Source organism: Lepisosteus oculatus, chromosome 12 (assembly GCF_040954835.1).
Source record: "Lepisosteus oculatus isolate fLepOcu1 chromosome 12, fLepOcu1.hap2, whole genome shotgun sequence".
Taxonomy (NCBI): domain Eukaryota; kingdom Metazoa; phylum Chordata; class Actinopteri; order Semionotiformes; family Lepisosteidae; genus Lepisosteus; species Lepisosteus oculatus.
The window spans coordinates 37,591,970-37,608,451 of record NC_090707.1 but is presented as its reverse complement, the minus strand read 5'-3'; the positions used below and the strand labels follow the sequence as shown (position 1 = coordinate 37,608,451).

The following is a 16,482-nucleotide window of genomic DNA, read 5'->3' as shown; positions in this document are numbered from 1 at the left end:
GCAGCCTTCTGGAAAGAGCACGCCACACACTGAAGTAAACACAGTCCTTTAATACGGTTATTACAGATGTTCGCTTTCTTTTAAGGGGTTACAAAGCAACACGAACGAGGAACGAGCACGTGGAAAGATTACCATCAGGCCAGACACAGGTATCGATGTGGCCTCCAGCCGAAAAATAAATCTCAGTACCCCCCCCTCCTCTGTTCGCTTTCCAGATCGGTGCCTCCGTACGAGATGAAGAGGGGAGCCAGCGAACCCAGGCCAGAGACCAGGCTCCATACGGAGATCCCACACACCTCCACCAGGAAAATCCCATCCACTGTTCTCCCAAACACCCTCCAGGATGCCTTGAGGCAGGAACTCATGCCAAAGCAACAGCGTCTGGGGTTCCTGGCCACTAGGGGGCCTCAGGATTATTTCACCCTGGCAGGGCCTCACCGCAGGAGACAGGGAGGCTGGGGGGGCAGCGGGCGACTCTAATTGCTCGTGGGAGGGGTGAAGGTCATGAGGTCTCGGGCGACCAGCGACTGACGCACGGTCTCTCTGTACATCGGGGTGAAGCACAGTGGATCACTGCTCCTGGGCTGGAGGGGGGCGAGAGGGGTGAGGGAGAGGTTAAGACTCACGCGCGGCTCACCTTCACTCTTCAGCGCTCGGGCAGAGAGAAGCAAAGCGAGGGACCGGAAAGGAGGGGTGGAGACACTGCAGGAGAGCAAGGGGCCAGCCGGCCGCGCAGAGCTGCGACAGGCAGGGGGAGCCGGAGGGCAAGAGGCGGACTGCAGCGCAGGGCTGGCGGTACTCACCGAGGAGACGGGGGTCACGCTGTGCAACAGCGCGGGGACTGCAGCCAGCAGGGCTGGGGCTGTGGATTGAAGAGAACCCATCAGCACCCTGCGCAGGGGTCCTCAGTGTGTGTGTGTGTGTGTGTGTGTGTGTGTGTGTGTGTGTGTGTGTGTGTGTGTGTGTGTGTGTGTGCGCGGTACCTGTACAGGTGTCCTCAGTGTGTGTGTGTGCAGTACCTGTACAGGTGTTCTCAGTGTGTGTGCAGTACCTGTACAGGTGTCCTCAGTGTGTGTGTGTGCGGTACCTGTACAGGTGTCCTCAGTGTGTGTGTGTGTGCAGTACCTGTACAGGTGTCCTCAGTGTGTGTGTGTGCGGTACCTGTACAGGTGTCCTCAGTGTGTGTGTGTGTGCAGTACCTGTACAGGTGTCCTCAGTGTGTGTGTGTGCGGTACCTGTACAGGTGTCCTCAGTGTGTGTGTGTGCGGTACCTGTACAGGTGTCCTCAGTGTGTGTGTGTGCGGTACCTGTACAGGTGTCCTCAGTGTGTGTGTGTGCGGTACCTGTACAGGTGTCCTCAGTGTGTGTGCAGTACCTGTACAGGTGTCCTCAGTGTGTGTGTGTGTGCAGTACCTGTACAGGTGTCCTCAGTGTGTGTGTGTGTGTGTGTGTGTGTGTGTGCAGTACCTGTACAGGTGTCCTCAGTGTGTGTGTGTGTGTGCAGTACCTGTACAGGTGTCCTCAGTGTGTGTGTGTGTGTGCAGTACCTGTACAGGTGTCCTCAGTGTGTGTGTGTGTGCAGTACCTGTACAGGTGTCCTCAGTGTGTGTGTGTGTGCAGTACCTGTACAGGTGTCCTCGGTCTGGGCATCCGTCTGCTCTTCTGACTCCCTCTCCCCGGCTAGCTGGGATGGCACAGGACTGTCCATCTCCACATCCATCGGCAGCAGTAAGGCCGGGGATGACACTTCCATGGCAACAGTTTCTCGTGGCGACATGCTGCATCGCGCTGTGGGCTGTAGGTACCGCTCAAAATCCAGACCCGACAAAGCCTGCGTAAACACCATCGTTACACACAGTGTAAGAGATAGTGTCCTGCACACATGGCTGCAAGCAAAAAGCATAACTAGTGGAACTACAGTGAAGACTCTGCAAGCCCAGATAGCTGTGGATCTGTGGAAAGCAAACTCAGCCCAAATCATTTGTAGCTTCATATTAAAATATTCCACTGGTTGATCAGTGGAATCCTGTTAAGAAACTCAGGCTAGCTCATCCAATGAACACTCCCATCACTGTCAGATCCAGATAATGGAGACTCAGTGTAGTTCACATCTTGGTTTCCTGTGAGAGACAGCCCCAGTACTGCACTGTCAGACCACGAGGCTCAGGACAGATAGCCTGACCTCTCCTGTGAGACACAGCCCCAGTACTGCACTGTCAGACCATGAGGCTCAGGACAGACAGCCTGACCTCTCTCTCCTGTGAGACACAGCCCCAGTACTGCACTGTCAGACCACGAGGCTCAGGACAGACAGCCTGACCTCTTCTGTGAGACACAGCCCCAGTACTGCACTGTCAGACCATGAGGCTCAGGACAGACATCCTGACCTCTCTCTCCTGTGAGACACAGTCCCAGCACTGCCCTGTCAGACCACGAGGCTCAGGACAGACAGCCTGACCTCTCTCTCCTGTGAGACACAGCCCCAGTACTGCACTGTCAGACCACGAGGCTCAGGACAGACAGCCTGACCTCTCCTGTGAGACACAGCCCCAGTACTGCACTGTCAGACCATGAGGCTCAGGACAGACATCCTGACCTCTCTCTCCTGTGAGACACAGCCCCAGCACTGCCCTGTCAGACCACGAGGCTCAGGACAGACAGCCTGACCTCTCTCTCCTGTGAGACACAGCCCCAGTACTGCACTGTCAGACCACGAGGCTCAGGACAGACAGCCTGACCTCTCTCCCCTGTGAGACACAGCCCCAGTACTGCACTGTCAGACCACGAGGCTCAGGACAGACAGCCTGACCTCTCTCTCCTGTGAGACACAGCCCCAGTACTGCACTGTCAGACCACGAGGCTCAGGACAGACAGCCTGACCTCTCTCTCCTGTGAGACACAGCCCCAGTACTGCCCTGTCAGACCACGAGGCTCAGGACAGACAGCCTGACCTCTCTCTCCTGTGAGACACAGCCCCAGTACTGCACTGTCAGACCACGAGGCTCAGGACAGACAGCCTGACCTCTCTCTCCTGTGAGACACAGCCCCAGCACTGCCCTGTCAGACCACGAGGCTCAGGACAGACATCCTGACCTCTCTCTCCTGTGAGACACAGCCCCAGCACTGCCCTGTCAGACCACGAGGCTCAGGACAGACAGCCTGACCTCTTTCTCCTGTGAGACACAGCCCCAGTACTGCACTGTCAGACCACGAGGCTCAGGACAGACAGCCTGACCTCTCTCTCCTGTGAGACACAGCCCCAGTACTGCCCTGTCTCTCGCTCAACACTCACCTCGCACTGCAGGCTGCTGGGGGAGTCAGGTAACAGGGCGCTGGCTGGATCTCTGAGACTGTGGATGAAAGGAGAGAGAGAACAGTGAGGACGCCGGTCAGGAGTGACCGAAGAAAAGCAGAGAGCAGGAAGAGGACAGGAGAGGGAGCGGAAAGAGAGAGGGAATGCGACAGGGGTTCGGACACTGGGGGCCGAGGGAGGGACAGGGGTTCGGACACTGGGGGCCGAGGGAGGGACAGGGGTTCGGACACTGGGGCAGGGACAGGGGTTCGGACACAGGAGGCCGAGGGAGGGACAGGGGTTCGGACACTGGGGCAGGGACAGGGGTTCGGACACAGGAGGCCGAGGGAGGGACAGGGGTTCGGACACAGGGGGCCGAGGGAGGGACAGGGGTTCGGACACTGGGGGCCGAGGGAGGGACAGGGGTTCGGACACTGGGGGCCGAGGGAGGGACAGGGGTTCGGACACTGGGGGCCGAGGGAGGGACAGGGGTTCGGACACTGGGGGCCGAGGGAGGGACAGGGGTTCGGACACTGGGGCAGGGACAGGGGTTCAGACACAGGAGGCCGAGGGAGGGACAGGGGTTCGGACACTGGGGGCCGAGGGAGGGACAGGGGTTCGGACACTGGGGCAGGGACAGGGGTTCAGACACAGGAGGCCGAGGGAGGGACAGGGGTTCGGACACTGGGGGCCGAGGGAGGGACAGGGGTTCGGACACTGGGGGCCGAGGGAGGGACAGGGGTTCGGACACTGGGGGCCGAGGGAGGGACAGGGGTTCGGACACTGGGGGCCGAGGGAGGGACAGGGGTTCGGACACTGGGGCAGGGACAGGGGTTCAGACACAGGAGGCCGAGGGAGGGACAGGGGTTCGGACACTGGGGGCCGAGGGAGGGACAGGGGTTCGGACACTGGGGGCCGAGGGAGGGACAGGGGTTCGGACACTGGGGGCCGAGGGAGGGACAGGGGTTCGGACACTGGGGGCCGAGGGAGGGACAGGGGTTCGGACACTGGGGCAGGGACAGCGCCCCGCAGGGTGATGAGGAAGCCCACGGAGACAGAAAGGGAGAACAGCAGCGAGACACAGAGGGCGGGCGGGAGTGGAGCCTCACCTGTCTGTCCTGTCCCCCAGCAGCAGCGGGGCGGGGCTGGCCGCAGGAGTCTCCCCAGCAGGGGGCGGGGCGGCGGGCAGGCGGGGCGGGGAAGGGGGCCTGGGCCGGTCCACCGCGGCGGGGGCGCCCCGGCAGCCGGGCTCCCCGAGACCGGGGGGCGCGGGGGCAGGGGAGAGCGTGAAGCTCAGATCGTTGGCGTCCGCGGGAAGGGCACCCCCCCCTCGTGCCAAAGCCCCAGCGCCCCCGGAGGCGGGCAGAGGGAGAGCCAGACTGGGGGGGAGGCAGGGCTGGGGGGCTTCGGGTCTCTGGGGGCAGTTCTGGGGGTCCTGGACGTCTGCAGGCCCAGGACAGAGGGAGGGAGCCGGGGCAGGGCTGGCTTCCTGTCCACCCACAGGGGGGGCCCTGGCTGCCTCCAGGGCAGCAGGCTGATCTTCAGGGAGGGGGAGAGGGGGGCCGACCGGCTCACCGGCGCCAGCGCTCGGGGCGGGGCTGGCAGGGGGAGGGGCCGCCGGCGCGCGGAAGAGGGAGCGCCGAGAGGGCGCGGCGGCGGACGAGCTCTCCGTGATGGCGCCGTGCCGCGAGGACTTCCTCGCCGAGCCTGTCCAGAGAGAGAGAGAGAGAGAGAGAGAGAGAGAGAGAGAGAGAGAGAGAGAGAGAGAGAGATTCCAGTTTTCTTCTGATCCCTCCTCCCGGCCCAGAGTTCACTTCCACGAGCGCCGAGCCCCCCCACCACCCCCTCGCCCCCGAACCCCAGAACACGGCCAAGGAGAGGGACGAGCCCGAGGAAGACAAACACCTCCCCAGGATACACCCCGCTGTCTGAACCCTGGGGGATTCTGGGTTGGAAAGGAGGCCGCAGACACAAACACAGTGGCCCCCCCCCACCCTGGCTCTCACCGTGCAGCTTGGCCGGGCTCTCCACCCGGAAGAAGCCGGCGTCGAACACCACGGTGGGGGCGTCCGGGGGGGCGGCGGCGGCGTCCAGTTGGGCCCCGCCGGCCGGCGCGTTCTTCCTGGCCCGCATCGCCGCCTTCGCCGCCGCCAGCCGGCTCTTGGCCGCCGCCGCGGAGCCGGACGGGCCCGGAGGGTTCGAGGGGGCGGCCGCAACAGGCTTCTGGAGGGAGCAGCAGAGACAAGGAGGAGCGAGAGCTGCAGGGCCCGCGGCAGTGAGCACAGCAAGGGAGGCGCCGCGGCGCAGGACGGGGGGGGCTGCCTTACTCTGGCCGTCTTCTTCGCTCGGGGCTTCGGCTTCTGCACCTGCTGCCAGCTGTTCTGTTCCAGCTCTGTCAGAGTGCTGAACTTCCTACTGACGTCCTCCACCTGAGAGAGAGAGAGGGGTTCACACAGACACACTGACTGGACACTCCAGTACATGAACACTGCACTGAGAGAGAGAGGGGTTCATACAGACACACTGACTGGACACTCCAGTACATGAACACTACACTGAGAGAGAGAGGGGTTCACACAGACACACTGACTGGACACTCCAGTACATGAACACTACACTGAGAGAGAGAGGGGTTCACACAGACACACTGACTGGACACTCCAGTACATGAACACTGCACTGAGAGAGAGAGGGGTTCATACAGACACACTGACTGGACACTCCAGTACATGAACACTGCACTGAGAGAGAGAGGGGTTCATACAGACACACTGACTGGACACTCCAGTACATGAACACTGCACTGAGAGAGAGAGGGGTTCATACAGACACCCTGACTGGACACTCCAGTACATGAACACTGCACTGAGAGAGAGAGGGGTTCACACAGACACACTGACTGGACACTCCAGTACATGAACACTACACTGAGAGAGAGAGGGGTTCATACACACACTGACTGGACACTCCAGTACATGAACACTACACTGAGAGAGAGAGGGGTTCATACAGACACACTGACTGGACACTCCAGTACATGAACACTGCACTGAGAGAGAGAGGGGTTCATACAGACACACTGACTGGACACTCCAGTACATGAACACTGTACTGAGAGAGAGGGGGGTTCATACAGACACACTGACTGGACACTCCAGTACATGAACACTGCACTGAGAGAGAGAGGGGTTCATACAGACACACTGACTGGACACTCCAGTACATGAACACTGCACTAAGAGAGAGAGAGGGGGGTTGTCCTGACCTGGAAGTAGACCATGTCCCAGAAGCCCTCCAGGTCGGTGCAGGTGGTCTCCTTCTCCCCGCGGCCGAACTCGCAGTCGTCCACCAGCCCCCCGAACTGCTGGAAGCGCTCGGCCATCAGCAGGTGGGCCTGGCCCACGGTGGTCCGGATCAGGTCCTGCACTGGAGGGGGGGGGGGGGAGGAGAGAGACGATCAGCACTACGGGCAGGCGGGACGCTGTGGGAAACCGAGGAACAGGGATACTCTACACAGCTCATACATACTTTTCTCTACACCCTCCCCCTCCCGTCTTTGAGCTAGCTTTCCCAAGAAACTCCAGGACTCAGAAAGCACTTAAAACATTCCTTCCTTGTCAGGGAGTTTAGCACAGAAGATGGGAGTTCGGTCCAGGGAGGGAGACGCACCTGAGCTCAAGCAAGCGTGAAGGTTCGAGTCTAGCACGTGAATTCAGCAGCTCCTACCACTATATGGGTACAGAGTAACGCACAGGTCCTGCCAGCAGGCTCCGTCAAGCGCGTTGGTGTGCAGCTGGCGACAGGCCGCACGCGTGTGCGGGTCACGGACGAGCCCTAAACGACGGCTGCTATCGACCGCCCCCCGGCCGAGACTCACCCTCCTCCGGGACCGCGGGGTCCTCCGTCCGCCCGCCCCACCGCTCACAGAGCTCCGCCAGCCGGTCCGCCTCGCTCCGCATCGCCGCCCTGGGGGACAGACAGGCACGCGCCGTCAGGGTGTCATGGACCACCTCCGCCCCCCCGCCAGCAAATAACGGGGTCGTCTGGCTTTCGACAACACACAAAACTTACTGTCCGGGGGGGGGGAGGGAGAGTGCACCTCCCACACCCGCTACACTGAGGGATGTTTGTTCTATGATACGTGTTAAATCACCACGAGATGTTTCTGCAGCAGTGACTCTCGATCACCCTGCGAGGAGCTCGCTGATCCAAGGATCTGATCCAGCCGGTCAGCGGAGGACCGCAGGGAATCTGCTACACAGACACTTACAAGACGCATCTTTCTCAGGGACTGGTTTCCCGGGGGGGACCGGGACCAGACCCGCTCGGTCTCCAGCTCGCACCTGAAGTAGGGGACATCGTGCTGGGGCGCAGGCTGGACGGGGTGGTCCAGGGGCTCCGGGGCGGTCAGCTCCTCGCCGGCGGGGGCCGGGCTGGGGACGGCGGGACGGGGGGAGGCGGGGGCCGCCGGCGACACCGGGGTCAGACCGTTGCTGCGGGGAGACAGAACCGGGAGGAGAAAACGCACGTCAGGGCGTTCAAATGAGACGCCAGCTTCCTGCACGGGACAGGAAGCGGACTGTCATCCTCAGAGATAATAATAATAATAATAATAATAATAATAATAATAATAATAATTCCTTTCTAGAGGACGTGCTGAAAAAGAGAGAGGAGGAGACAGGGATGAACGCCCCAGGGGTCAGTTTGACTGAAGCTCGTACAAGTCTGGGGGGAAATCAAGACCCCCAGTTGTGACAGGCTTCACAACAGTGCTTCTTCAGGGGTGCTGCAGACAACTGGGTGACAATGGGGTGGCGCCCCATCTTCTCCCCCCCTGCAGTGGTTTTGGGGAACGCGGTGCTCTTTAACGGCTGAGGCTCTCAAGGAGGCAGAGCAAGACAAGACGACGGGACACCCCCCCCACCTTCCCTGTCAGACGTGCAGCTGCACAGCGACAAGGAGAGAAAGAGAGGACGAGGGCGCGCCTCAGACCTGGCGGGGTGTATCCGGGGGCTCCAGTGGTAGGTGGGCGTGAGGAAGGCGTCGGCGCTGCGGGGCGTCATGGGGTTCAGCGAGAAGGCGCCCAGGCCCTGGGGGGCCTGGAACACGAAGTCCTGGGGGGCGAAGGAAGGCGGGGGCGTCTTCACACTCTCCGCCTGGCCGGGGGCCGCGTCCGTGGCCGAGGAGGGCGGGGTCCCCTCTGGCGCCCCACTGTCCGTCTCCCCCTCCGCTGATCCCAGGCTGGGGGGGTCCTGGCTTATTTCCTGCCGTTTCCTCCCAGGCAGCTCGCCGGGCTTCTGCGGACAACGAGAGCGAGCGGGGCAGCTGACCGACTCCGGCCCGGGGTCACGAGGCAACCTGACACAGCGACCCCTGCTGGCAGCCCGGAGGAACAGCCACTGGGGCCACTGCAGGAATGAGCACCCTTAAACCCCCATTGGCGGCATTAACACAGGGGGAACAGGACTACAAGACCCTCTGCGGCACGCCTGCGATCCGGGGCACTGTGGGAAACGCACCCTGAGCGCGTCTCCTGCAGTGTTCTCCGGGAGGTGGCCATTTTCACTACAATTCAGCTCATCGCAAACCTTCACTGACCTGCGCTGCGACTCGAGACTCGAACGCCCCCCCCGACACAACCCCAGCCCCGGGATAGAGCCCAAGGAAGACGCCGGCGTCTCCGTCTCACCCTCGCCAAACCGGGAGCAGGAGCCCCTCACACTTACCTTCTCCTCCTCGGCCTCCTTCGGCCGCTCCTTCCCTGGGAGGAAAGAAAAAATAAAGAAAGAAAAAAAATAAAAATATAGAAACGAAGGGAAAAACGCGAGGTGAAGCGCACAGGAATGGCGCAAAACGCAGCGACGAGATTTATCCCCTGAAACCTGGATTCTAAGCCACATCACAACAGCTTCAGAGAGAGAGCTCTGATGCGGACTGAGAGAAGGGTGTGTGTGTGCGCGTGTGTGTGAGGATAGTTACCGGGGGCACCCCTGGCCCTGCCTGCGGGGGGCGCTGTCTGGGTCCTGCTGGTAGCTCTGGTTTGCGGGGCTCGGCTGGAGCTGCCTGCGGGCTCTGCGGGTCAACACCAGAGAGAGAGAGAGAGAGAGAGAGAGAGAGAGAGAGAGAGAGAGAGAGAGAGAGAGAGAGAGACAGACTTGGTGAGCGCAGCCTAGTGGTGGAAACATGGGACTAGGCAAGCTTGGAGACACAGAGACAAGCGCATGAGAGCACAAGGGTGGTGGAAGGACAAGCCGGAATCAAGGGAACGAAAGCCGAGACCAGGAGGAAAGCCTGCGCACAAAGGGTTGGAGGAGTGGGGAACAAGTTGCCATGTTGCTGAAGGCAAAACCCAGGTCTCCTTTCAGAAACAGCTGGGCAAGATCCTGCGATCCATAAACTGAGGGGAAGAGCAAGCCGCCACTTAGCAAAAACCTGGTAACAGTTCCAAGATTAGCTGGCCCAAATTAAAATGACCTGTAATTATTCAGCAGTCAGTAACTAGCAAGAAATTGTATAGGGCTAATAAAGAAACATTATTATTATTATTATGCGTCCAGCCCCCTGAGCGTTCAACATATTCCACTGCATGTATGACCTCAGCACTTGTATTGTACTGTGTGCTTTATCTTGGGGGAAGACTTCAGCCAAAACGAAAAACAAAAGCAGGAGACTCACCAGGCGCTGCTCTGGCCCGGCCTGCGGGGGGCGCTGCCTGCGCTCTGCTGGCCGCGCGGGTCTGCGGACCCCTGCTGGAGACAGCTGCCTGGTCTGCTGGCCGATACGGGAGAGAACGAGGGAGGATGAAGGGAAAGAGGAAGACAGAACTAACCTGTCGGGTGCCGCGGTCTGCGTTTTGAAAACCCCAGCGTCTCCTACCTCACCCTCACTGGTGCAGCCACGCCCCCCCCTCCCGGGGGACCCCCAAACCCCTCAGCTGCAGTAGTTCGAGCAGACTAGACAGCCCCCTCCCCATTGCCCCAGAACCTCACCTTTTCGGGGCGCTGTGGCTGAGGTGGAGGGGTCCCCCCGTGTCTGAGGCGGATTCGCCCCAGCCGCCTGCCTGGACTGAGCCTGGAGACACAGACACAAGAGTGAGTTCACGAGCTCAGTGTGTGTAGTCCCAGTGTTCAGGTCAGTGTGCCTCAGAGTGCGTGTAGTCCCAGTGTTCAGGCCAGTGTGCCTCAGAGTGCGTGTAGTCCCAGTGTTCAGGTCAGTGTGCCTCAGAGTGCGTGTAGTCCCAGTGTTCAGGTCAGTGTGCCTCAGAGTGTGTGTAGTCCCAGTGTTCAGGCCAGTGTGCCTCAGAGTGCGTGTAGTCCCAGTGTTCAGGTCAGTGTGCCTCAGAGTGCGTGTAGTCCCAGTGTTCAGGTCAGTGTGCCTCAGAGTGTGTGTAGTCCCAGTGTTCAGGTCAGTGTGCCTCAGAGTGCGTGTAGTCCCAGTGTTCAGGCCAGTGTGCCTCAGAGTGCGTGTAGTCCCAGTGTTCAGGTCAGTGTGCCTCAGAGTGCGTGTAGTCCCAGTGTTCAGGTCAGTGTGCCTCAGAGTGTGTGTAGTCCCAGTGTTCAGGTCAGTGTGCCTCAGAGTGTGTGTAGACCCAGTGTTCAGGTCAGTGTGCCTCAGAGTGTGTGTAGTCCCAGTGTTCAGGTCAGTGTGCCTCAGAGTGTGTGTAGTCCCAGTGTTCAGGTCAGTGTGCCTCAGAGTGTGTGTAGTCCCAGTGTTCAGGCCAGTGTGCCTCAGTGTGTGTGTAGTCCCAGTGTTCAGGTCAGTGTGCCTCAGAGTGTGTGTAGTCCCAGTGTTCAGGTCAGTGTGCCTCAGAGTGTGTGTAGTCCCAGTGTTCAGGTCAGTGTGCCTCAGAGTGTGTGAAGTCCCAGTGTTCAGGCCAGTGTGCCTCAGTGTGTGTGTAGTCCCAGTGCTCAGGTCAGTATATCTCAGTGTGTGTAGTCCCAGTGTTCAGGTCAGTGTGCCTCAGAGTGTGTGTAGTCCCAGTGTTCAGGTCAGTGTGCCTCAGAGTGTGTGTAGTCCCAGTGTTCAGGTCAGTGTGCCTCAGAGTGTGTGTAGTCCCAGTGTTCAGGTCAGTGTGCCTCAGAGTGTGTGTAGTCCCAGTGTTCAGGTCAGTACATCTCAGTCTGTGAAGTCTCAGTGTTCAGGTCAGTGTGCCTCAGAGTGTGTGTAGTCCCAGTGTTCAGGTCAGTACATCTCAGTCTGTGAAGTCTCAGTGTTCAGGTCAGTGTGCCTTAGTGTGTGTGTAGTCCCAGTGTTCAGGTCAGTGTGCCTCAGAGTGCGTGTAGTCCCAGTGTTCAGGTCAGTGTGCCTCACGGTGTGTGTAGTCCCAGTGTTCAGGTCAGTGTGCCTCACGGTGTTCAGGTCAGCTGGACCTGCCCTCTGCGCTCACCTGGCTGGCCTCCTGCTGCTGCCGCATGGAGCGCGTCACTCGAGTGGGGGCCGCGGGGGCCGCGGGGGCCTGGGGACACAGAGGGGGACGTCACCGAGGCCCACATCCCCGCCTGCCAGCCCACACCTGGAGGCGGGCCGCCGGGGCGGGCCTGGACAGACGATCGCCCGGCCGGCGCCGCACCACAGGATCCCTCCAGGTGATCGGGCACTGGGCTGGCCAGCTTTCAAAGGCATCCGCTGACTGCCTGGCTTCAAGTGCACCCCAACGCGCGCCCCCGCACACACGGAAGGCCGCAGGGCCCTTCGGACTGACCTTGCTCCGGGCCGCAGGCTGGGCGGAGGCTCGGGACAGGTACCCGGCCGGGTCGGGCTTGTACAGCCCCACCTTGAACACCCCCTTGCCCTCCTTCTCCCGCCTCTCCTTCTCCTTCTGCAGCAGCTTGGCCTCCCTGTAGCGCTCCAGCATCTTCTTCCGCTCCTCCACGGCCCTGCTGGTGCTGCTGCTGCTGCTCGCGCCCTCTGAGAGCCAGGCCAGGGGGTGAAAACAGCCGTCACACAGGAGCCGAGAGAGACGGGCACAGGGGGCGAGAGGGACAGAGAGAGAGACCGAGAGAGACGGGCACAGAGGGGACAGAGAGGGACAGAGAGAGAGAGACGGGCACAGGGGGCGAGAGGGACAGAGAGAGAGACCGAGAGAGACGGGCACAGAGGGGACAGAGAGGGACAGAGAGAGAGAGACGGGCACAGGGGGCGCGAGGGACAGAGAGAGAGAGACCGAGAGAGACGGGCACAGAGGGGACAGAGAGAGACGGGCACAGAGGGTGAGAGGGACAGAAACTGGAACAAACTGGAATGAGGTGCACTTCCTACTGCACCGATACAAAGATCCTGGGATTAGAGAAACAGTCTTCCCCAAATTTACACATCTAATCCCAGAATTCCCACACCTGTCAGAATCACAACAACTCCCAATCCTACTGGGAGAGGGGGGAGGGGAGAGGGGGGAGGGAGCTCAGTGGAACTGGCAGCCCAGTATGTGACCTCCTGTCCCAGCCTGAGGAACACTGAGCCCGTCTCCCAGTAACGCTCCACAAGTTTGTATGGAAACATCTTGTGATTGTGTCTTCATTGGAAATGTCTGAAAATTGGAAATTAGTTTTGCTGTGGCAACACCGGTGTCACTCATGGGCCGTGCCAATCAAGCCCCTGCAATCGGGCCGACAGACGTTCACGCGCGACTCACTGCCCTGCGGCGCCGGCGCCGGCGCCCGGCCGTCCTCGCCGCCCTCCGGGCCGTCCAGCAGCGAGAGCTCCTTCTCGGACAGCGGCCCCAGGCCCGGCTCCAGGCCGCGGTTCCGGCTGAAGGCCCGCTCCCGGTTCTCCTTCTGGGACTGCGAGCGGCGCCGCGCCATCTTGACCCGCAGCAGAGACGCGCTGGAGTCGCGCCGGTACAGCCGGGCGAAGCGAGACGATTCCCCTGTGTCCCCGTCCATGGCTGCAGGGAACCGGAGGCAACATCAGACCAGCCCCCCCCCGGAAAACCGGGCCCCCGCCTTCGGATTCTGCCCCCTCTCGGGGATGCCGTCGGAATTCACCCTTCCATTTTCACACCGCTCCTCCCAATTCAGGGGCACCCACCCCAGCAAGCAACCTATTGTGGGGGCCGCACAAGGCAGGCCGGGGTCGGCGAGTGACCAGAGACCAGCCTGGCAGCGTCAATAGCGGAGAGGGCTCATGAGGAGCCACTGTAAACAGCTGTCAGTGTCTGCTGCACTGTCCTTGTGACCCACCGTGAACTGAAGTACCCCTCCCTCCTTCATCCTTACCTTGTGTGTGCGTGTGCTATCTGTACAGGTGTCCTCAGTGTGTGTGTGCTACCTGTACAGGTGTCCTCAGTGTGTGTGTGCTACCTGTACAGGTGTTCTCAGTGTGTGTGTGTGTGTGTGTGTGTGTGTGTGTGTGTTGTGTGTGTGTGTGCGTGTGTGTGCTACCTGAACAGGTGTTCTCAGTGTGTGTGTGTGCTACCTGTACAGGACACACACAGACACACACACTCACAACCTGGACAGGACGTCAGTCCATCACAGGACACACACAGACACACACACTCACAACCTGGACAGGATGCCAGTCCATCACAGGACACGCACAGACACACACACTCACAACCTGGACAGGATGCCAGTCCATCACAGGGCACACAGACACACACTCACTCACAACCTGGACAGGACGCCAGTCCATCACAGGACACGCACAGACACACCCTGGACAGGACGCCAGTCCATCACAGGACACGCACAGACACACACACTCACAACCTGGACAGGACGCCAGTCCATCACAGGACACGCACAGACACACACACTCACAACCTGGACAGGACGCCAGTCCATCACAGGACACACTCACTCACACCCTGGACAGGACGCCAGTCCATCACAGGACACGCACAGACACACACACTCACAACCTGGACAGGACGCCAGTCCATCACAGGACACTCACAGACACACACACTCACTCACAACCTGGACAGGACGCCAGTCCATCACAGGACACACACAGACACACACACTCACAACCTGGACAGGACGTCAGTCCATCACAGGACACACACAGACACACACACTCACTCACAACCTGGACAGGACGCCAGTCCATCACAGGACACACACAGACACACACACTCACAACCTGGACAGGACGTCAGTCCATCACAGAACACACACACTCACAACCTGGACAGGACGCCAGTCCATCACAGGACACGCAGACACACACGCTCGGCCAGTTTTCTCAGACGCCAATCAACCCACCAGCAACCTACCATCTCATTGGACACCGCAGGACCCGTGTCTAAAATTACAGACATCACCACCACCGAAAACAGCACGCAGGCCCCCCCACGCAGCTTCACGGTGAGTCTCACTGTCACAATAATCAACTATTTTATATAGCGCCTTCAAAAGTGGCTCCCCAACTGCTCCAGGGGGCGCTGTACAATGGCTGACCCTGCACTCTGACCCCCAGCTTCTCTCTCCCCGTCTGGGTGTCTCATGGAGAGCAAGTTGGGGTTTACGACAAGACAAATTCCTAATGCAAGAAATTGTATCCGGCCGATCAAGTGAAAGAAATGACAACGAGGAGGGCAGGCAGCAGAATGAACACAATCACAACGAGCGGGCAGACCCGGACCCAGTTCGATAAAGCAGAAGGTTCTGGGGCCGGGTTTGAAAGGGCTCGGGAAAGGTGGCTCTCTGATCTCTCTGGGGGACAGATCCGCAGAGATCTGGGGCGCAGCGGGAGAAGCCCTGTCACCTTCACAAGACGGGCTTGGGGGACAGAGACAGGAGACCAGGACCAGACCCACATCAGGCGCAACGCAAAACGCAAACCCTAACCCGGGACCAAAAACCCACAGGACACACGGGACTCCGCTGGGATTCACACAGCACAGCTAACTCAATTAAAAATAAAAATACTTCCGAGGCCAGAAATTTTACACAGCGCTACAACACTTCTCACTGACTGTACTTGCGCTATTGTATTGTGTATTATTGTATCTTTGCGTTACACCGTGCCAGGCTGCTTGTTTGCACTGCGATTTCCCTCACGGGGTGAATCAAGTCTCTAACACTTGTTTTGGTTTTCCAGCCGGAGACGCGTAATCGTTATCTTTCACTCGATGAAAACCGGCCCTCCGTTCAACCGAGGACTTGTACCGTTGTTTATAAATTCGCCTCAGGAAAGCGCTGCCCTCATCGTGAAAAAACTCAAGTGAACCGCCGTCACTAGAATCCGTGTTTCTGCAACGAATATCGGAATTGTGTTACTGAGAGGGCCGGAAAGGGATTTCGACGTGTCCCCGGTTGTGGTTCCCCTCCAAATGTTTATCCTAAAGACCCCCCCATTAAAACGTCCGAGAGAGTAATTCGTTATTTTTCGTAACCTACCCGATATATTTACGAAGACCGCCAACCGCCGCCTTCCCGTCTAACAACTTCTCTCAGGACAACATGGCGGGCAAAGTTTTTGAAACATCTGCCGCGTCCCTGATTGGCCCGCCTGGGGGGGGGAGGCGCCTCCTCATTGGCGGACGAGTTAAAAAAAACCCTGGAAAGGCCGCGTCGTCATTGGCCGCTTCTGGAACACCGCCCTTCCGCCGCGCGCGCGCGCGCGCCCCTACCGTAAAGCTTCCAGTCGGGGCGCAGCTGCTTTTACTTTGCGCCCTGAATCGGATTACCGTCCTCTGTTTGATAAAATAAAAATAATACAATGAAACCCCACGGTCCAAAGCTGTTTGTATGCACCTTTCCGAGGTAGTCGAAGGGTTTCTTGCTGTTTTACGGTATTCTGTTTTGTCGCGGCAGCGTTTGGTGTATTTCTTCAATATTTATGGATCCGGTATTAGAGACACTACGGCCATCGGGTCCTGCGTCTCGGGCGTGCTTGCTCGGCTTGGGGCTCCACGTCTCCCCCATTGGATCCGGGGGGGGGGGGTCGCTGGACAGCCTACAACAGCCCTGCCGCTGTTCAGGATCGAACCTGAAGGTCTCAGTGAGGCACAGTGGAGCAGCGCTGGGGCCCTGGGTTCGATTGCGGGGTGCTGTCTGTGTGGAGTCTGCATGTTCTCCCCTGGTTTGTGTGGGTTGCCTGCCACAGTCCAGAGACATGCTGGTGGGTTAACTGGCTTCTGGGAAAATCAGTGTGTGTGTGTCTGTGTGTGTCCTGTGATGGACTGGTGTCCTGTCCAGGGCGGGTGTGTGTCCCGTGATGGAGGAGGACGCGCACAGAGGGGC

The 16,482-nt window shown here is 59.6% G+C and overlaps 1 protein-coding gene across 1 annotated transcript; it reads right to left on the bottom strand.

Moving 5' to 3' along the window:
- Positions 1 to 35: 35 nt before the first annotated feature.
- Positions 36 to 16,426, bottom strand: dlgap5 (discs, large (Drosophila) homolog-associated protein 5). Its single transcript, XM_069196841.1, has 19 exons — positions 15,637 to 16,426; positions 12,924 to 13,175; positions 11,994 to 12,199; positions 11,679 to 11,747; positions 10,282 to 10,363; positions 9,968 to 10,060; positions 9,272 to 9,364; positions 9,019 to 9,053; positions 8,285 to 8,589; positions 7,636 to 7,785; positions 7,170 to 7,258; positions 6,558 to 6,718; positions 5,620 to 5,721; positions 5,299 to 5,515; positions 4,402 to 4,999; positions 3,293 to 3,350; positions 1,624 to 1,831; positions 804 to 862; positions 36 to 584 (listed from the first exon to the last, which is right to left on the bottom strand). The coding sequence occupies exons 2-19, from the start codon at positions 13,171 to 13,173 to the stop codon at positions 477 to 479; spliced, it is 2,883 nt and encodes a 960-aa protein (XP_069052942.1). The 5' UTR covers positions 13,174 to 13,175; positions 15,637 to 16,426; the 3' UTR covers positions 36 to 476.
- Positions 16,427 to 16,482: the final 56 nt, after the last annotated feature.

What these genes read in the sequence shown, in the direction of transcription:
- dlgap5 (XM_069196841.1), bottom strand. Translation starts at nt 13,173, where the DNA reads ATGGACGGGGACACAGGGGAATCGTCTCGCTTCGCCCGGCTGTACCGG. An exon ending in CCGGGCCAGAGCAGCGCCTG is followed by an intron (nt 9,365 to 9,967) that starts GTGAGTCTCCTG and finishes GTTGACCCGCAG; the next exon opens with AGCCCGCAGGCAGCTCCAGC. An exon ending in AGGAGGCCGAGGAGGAGAAG is followed by an intron (nt 8,590 to 9,018) that starts GTAAGTGTGAGG and finishes CGTTGTCCGCAG; the next exon opens with AAGCCCGGCGAGCTGCCTGG.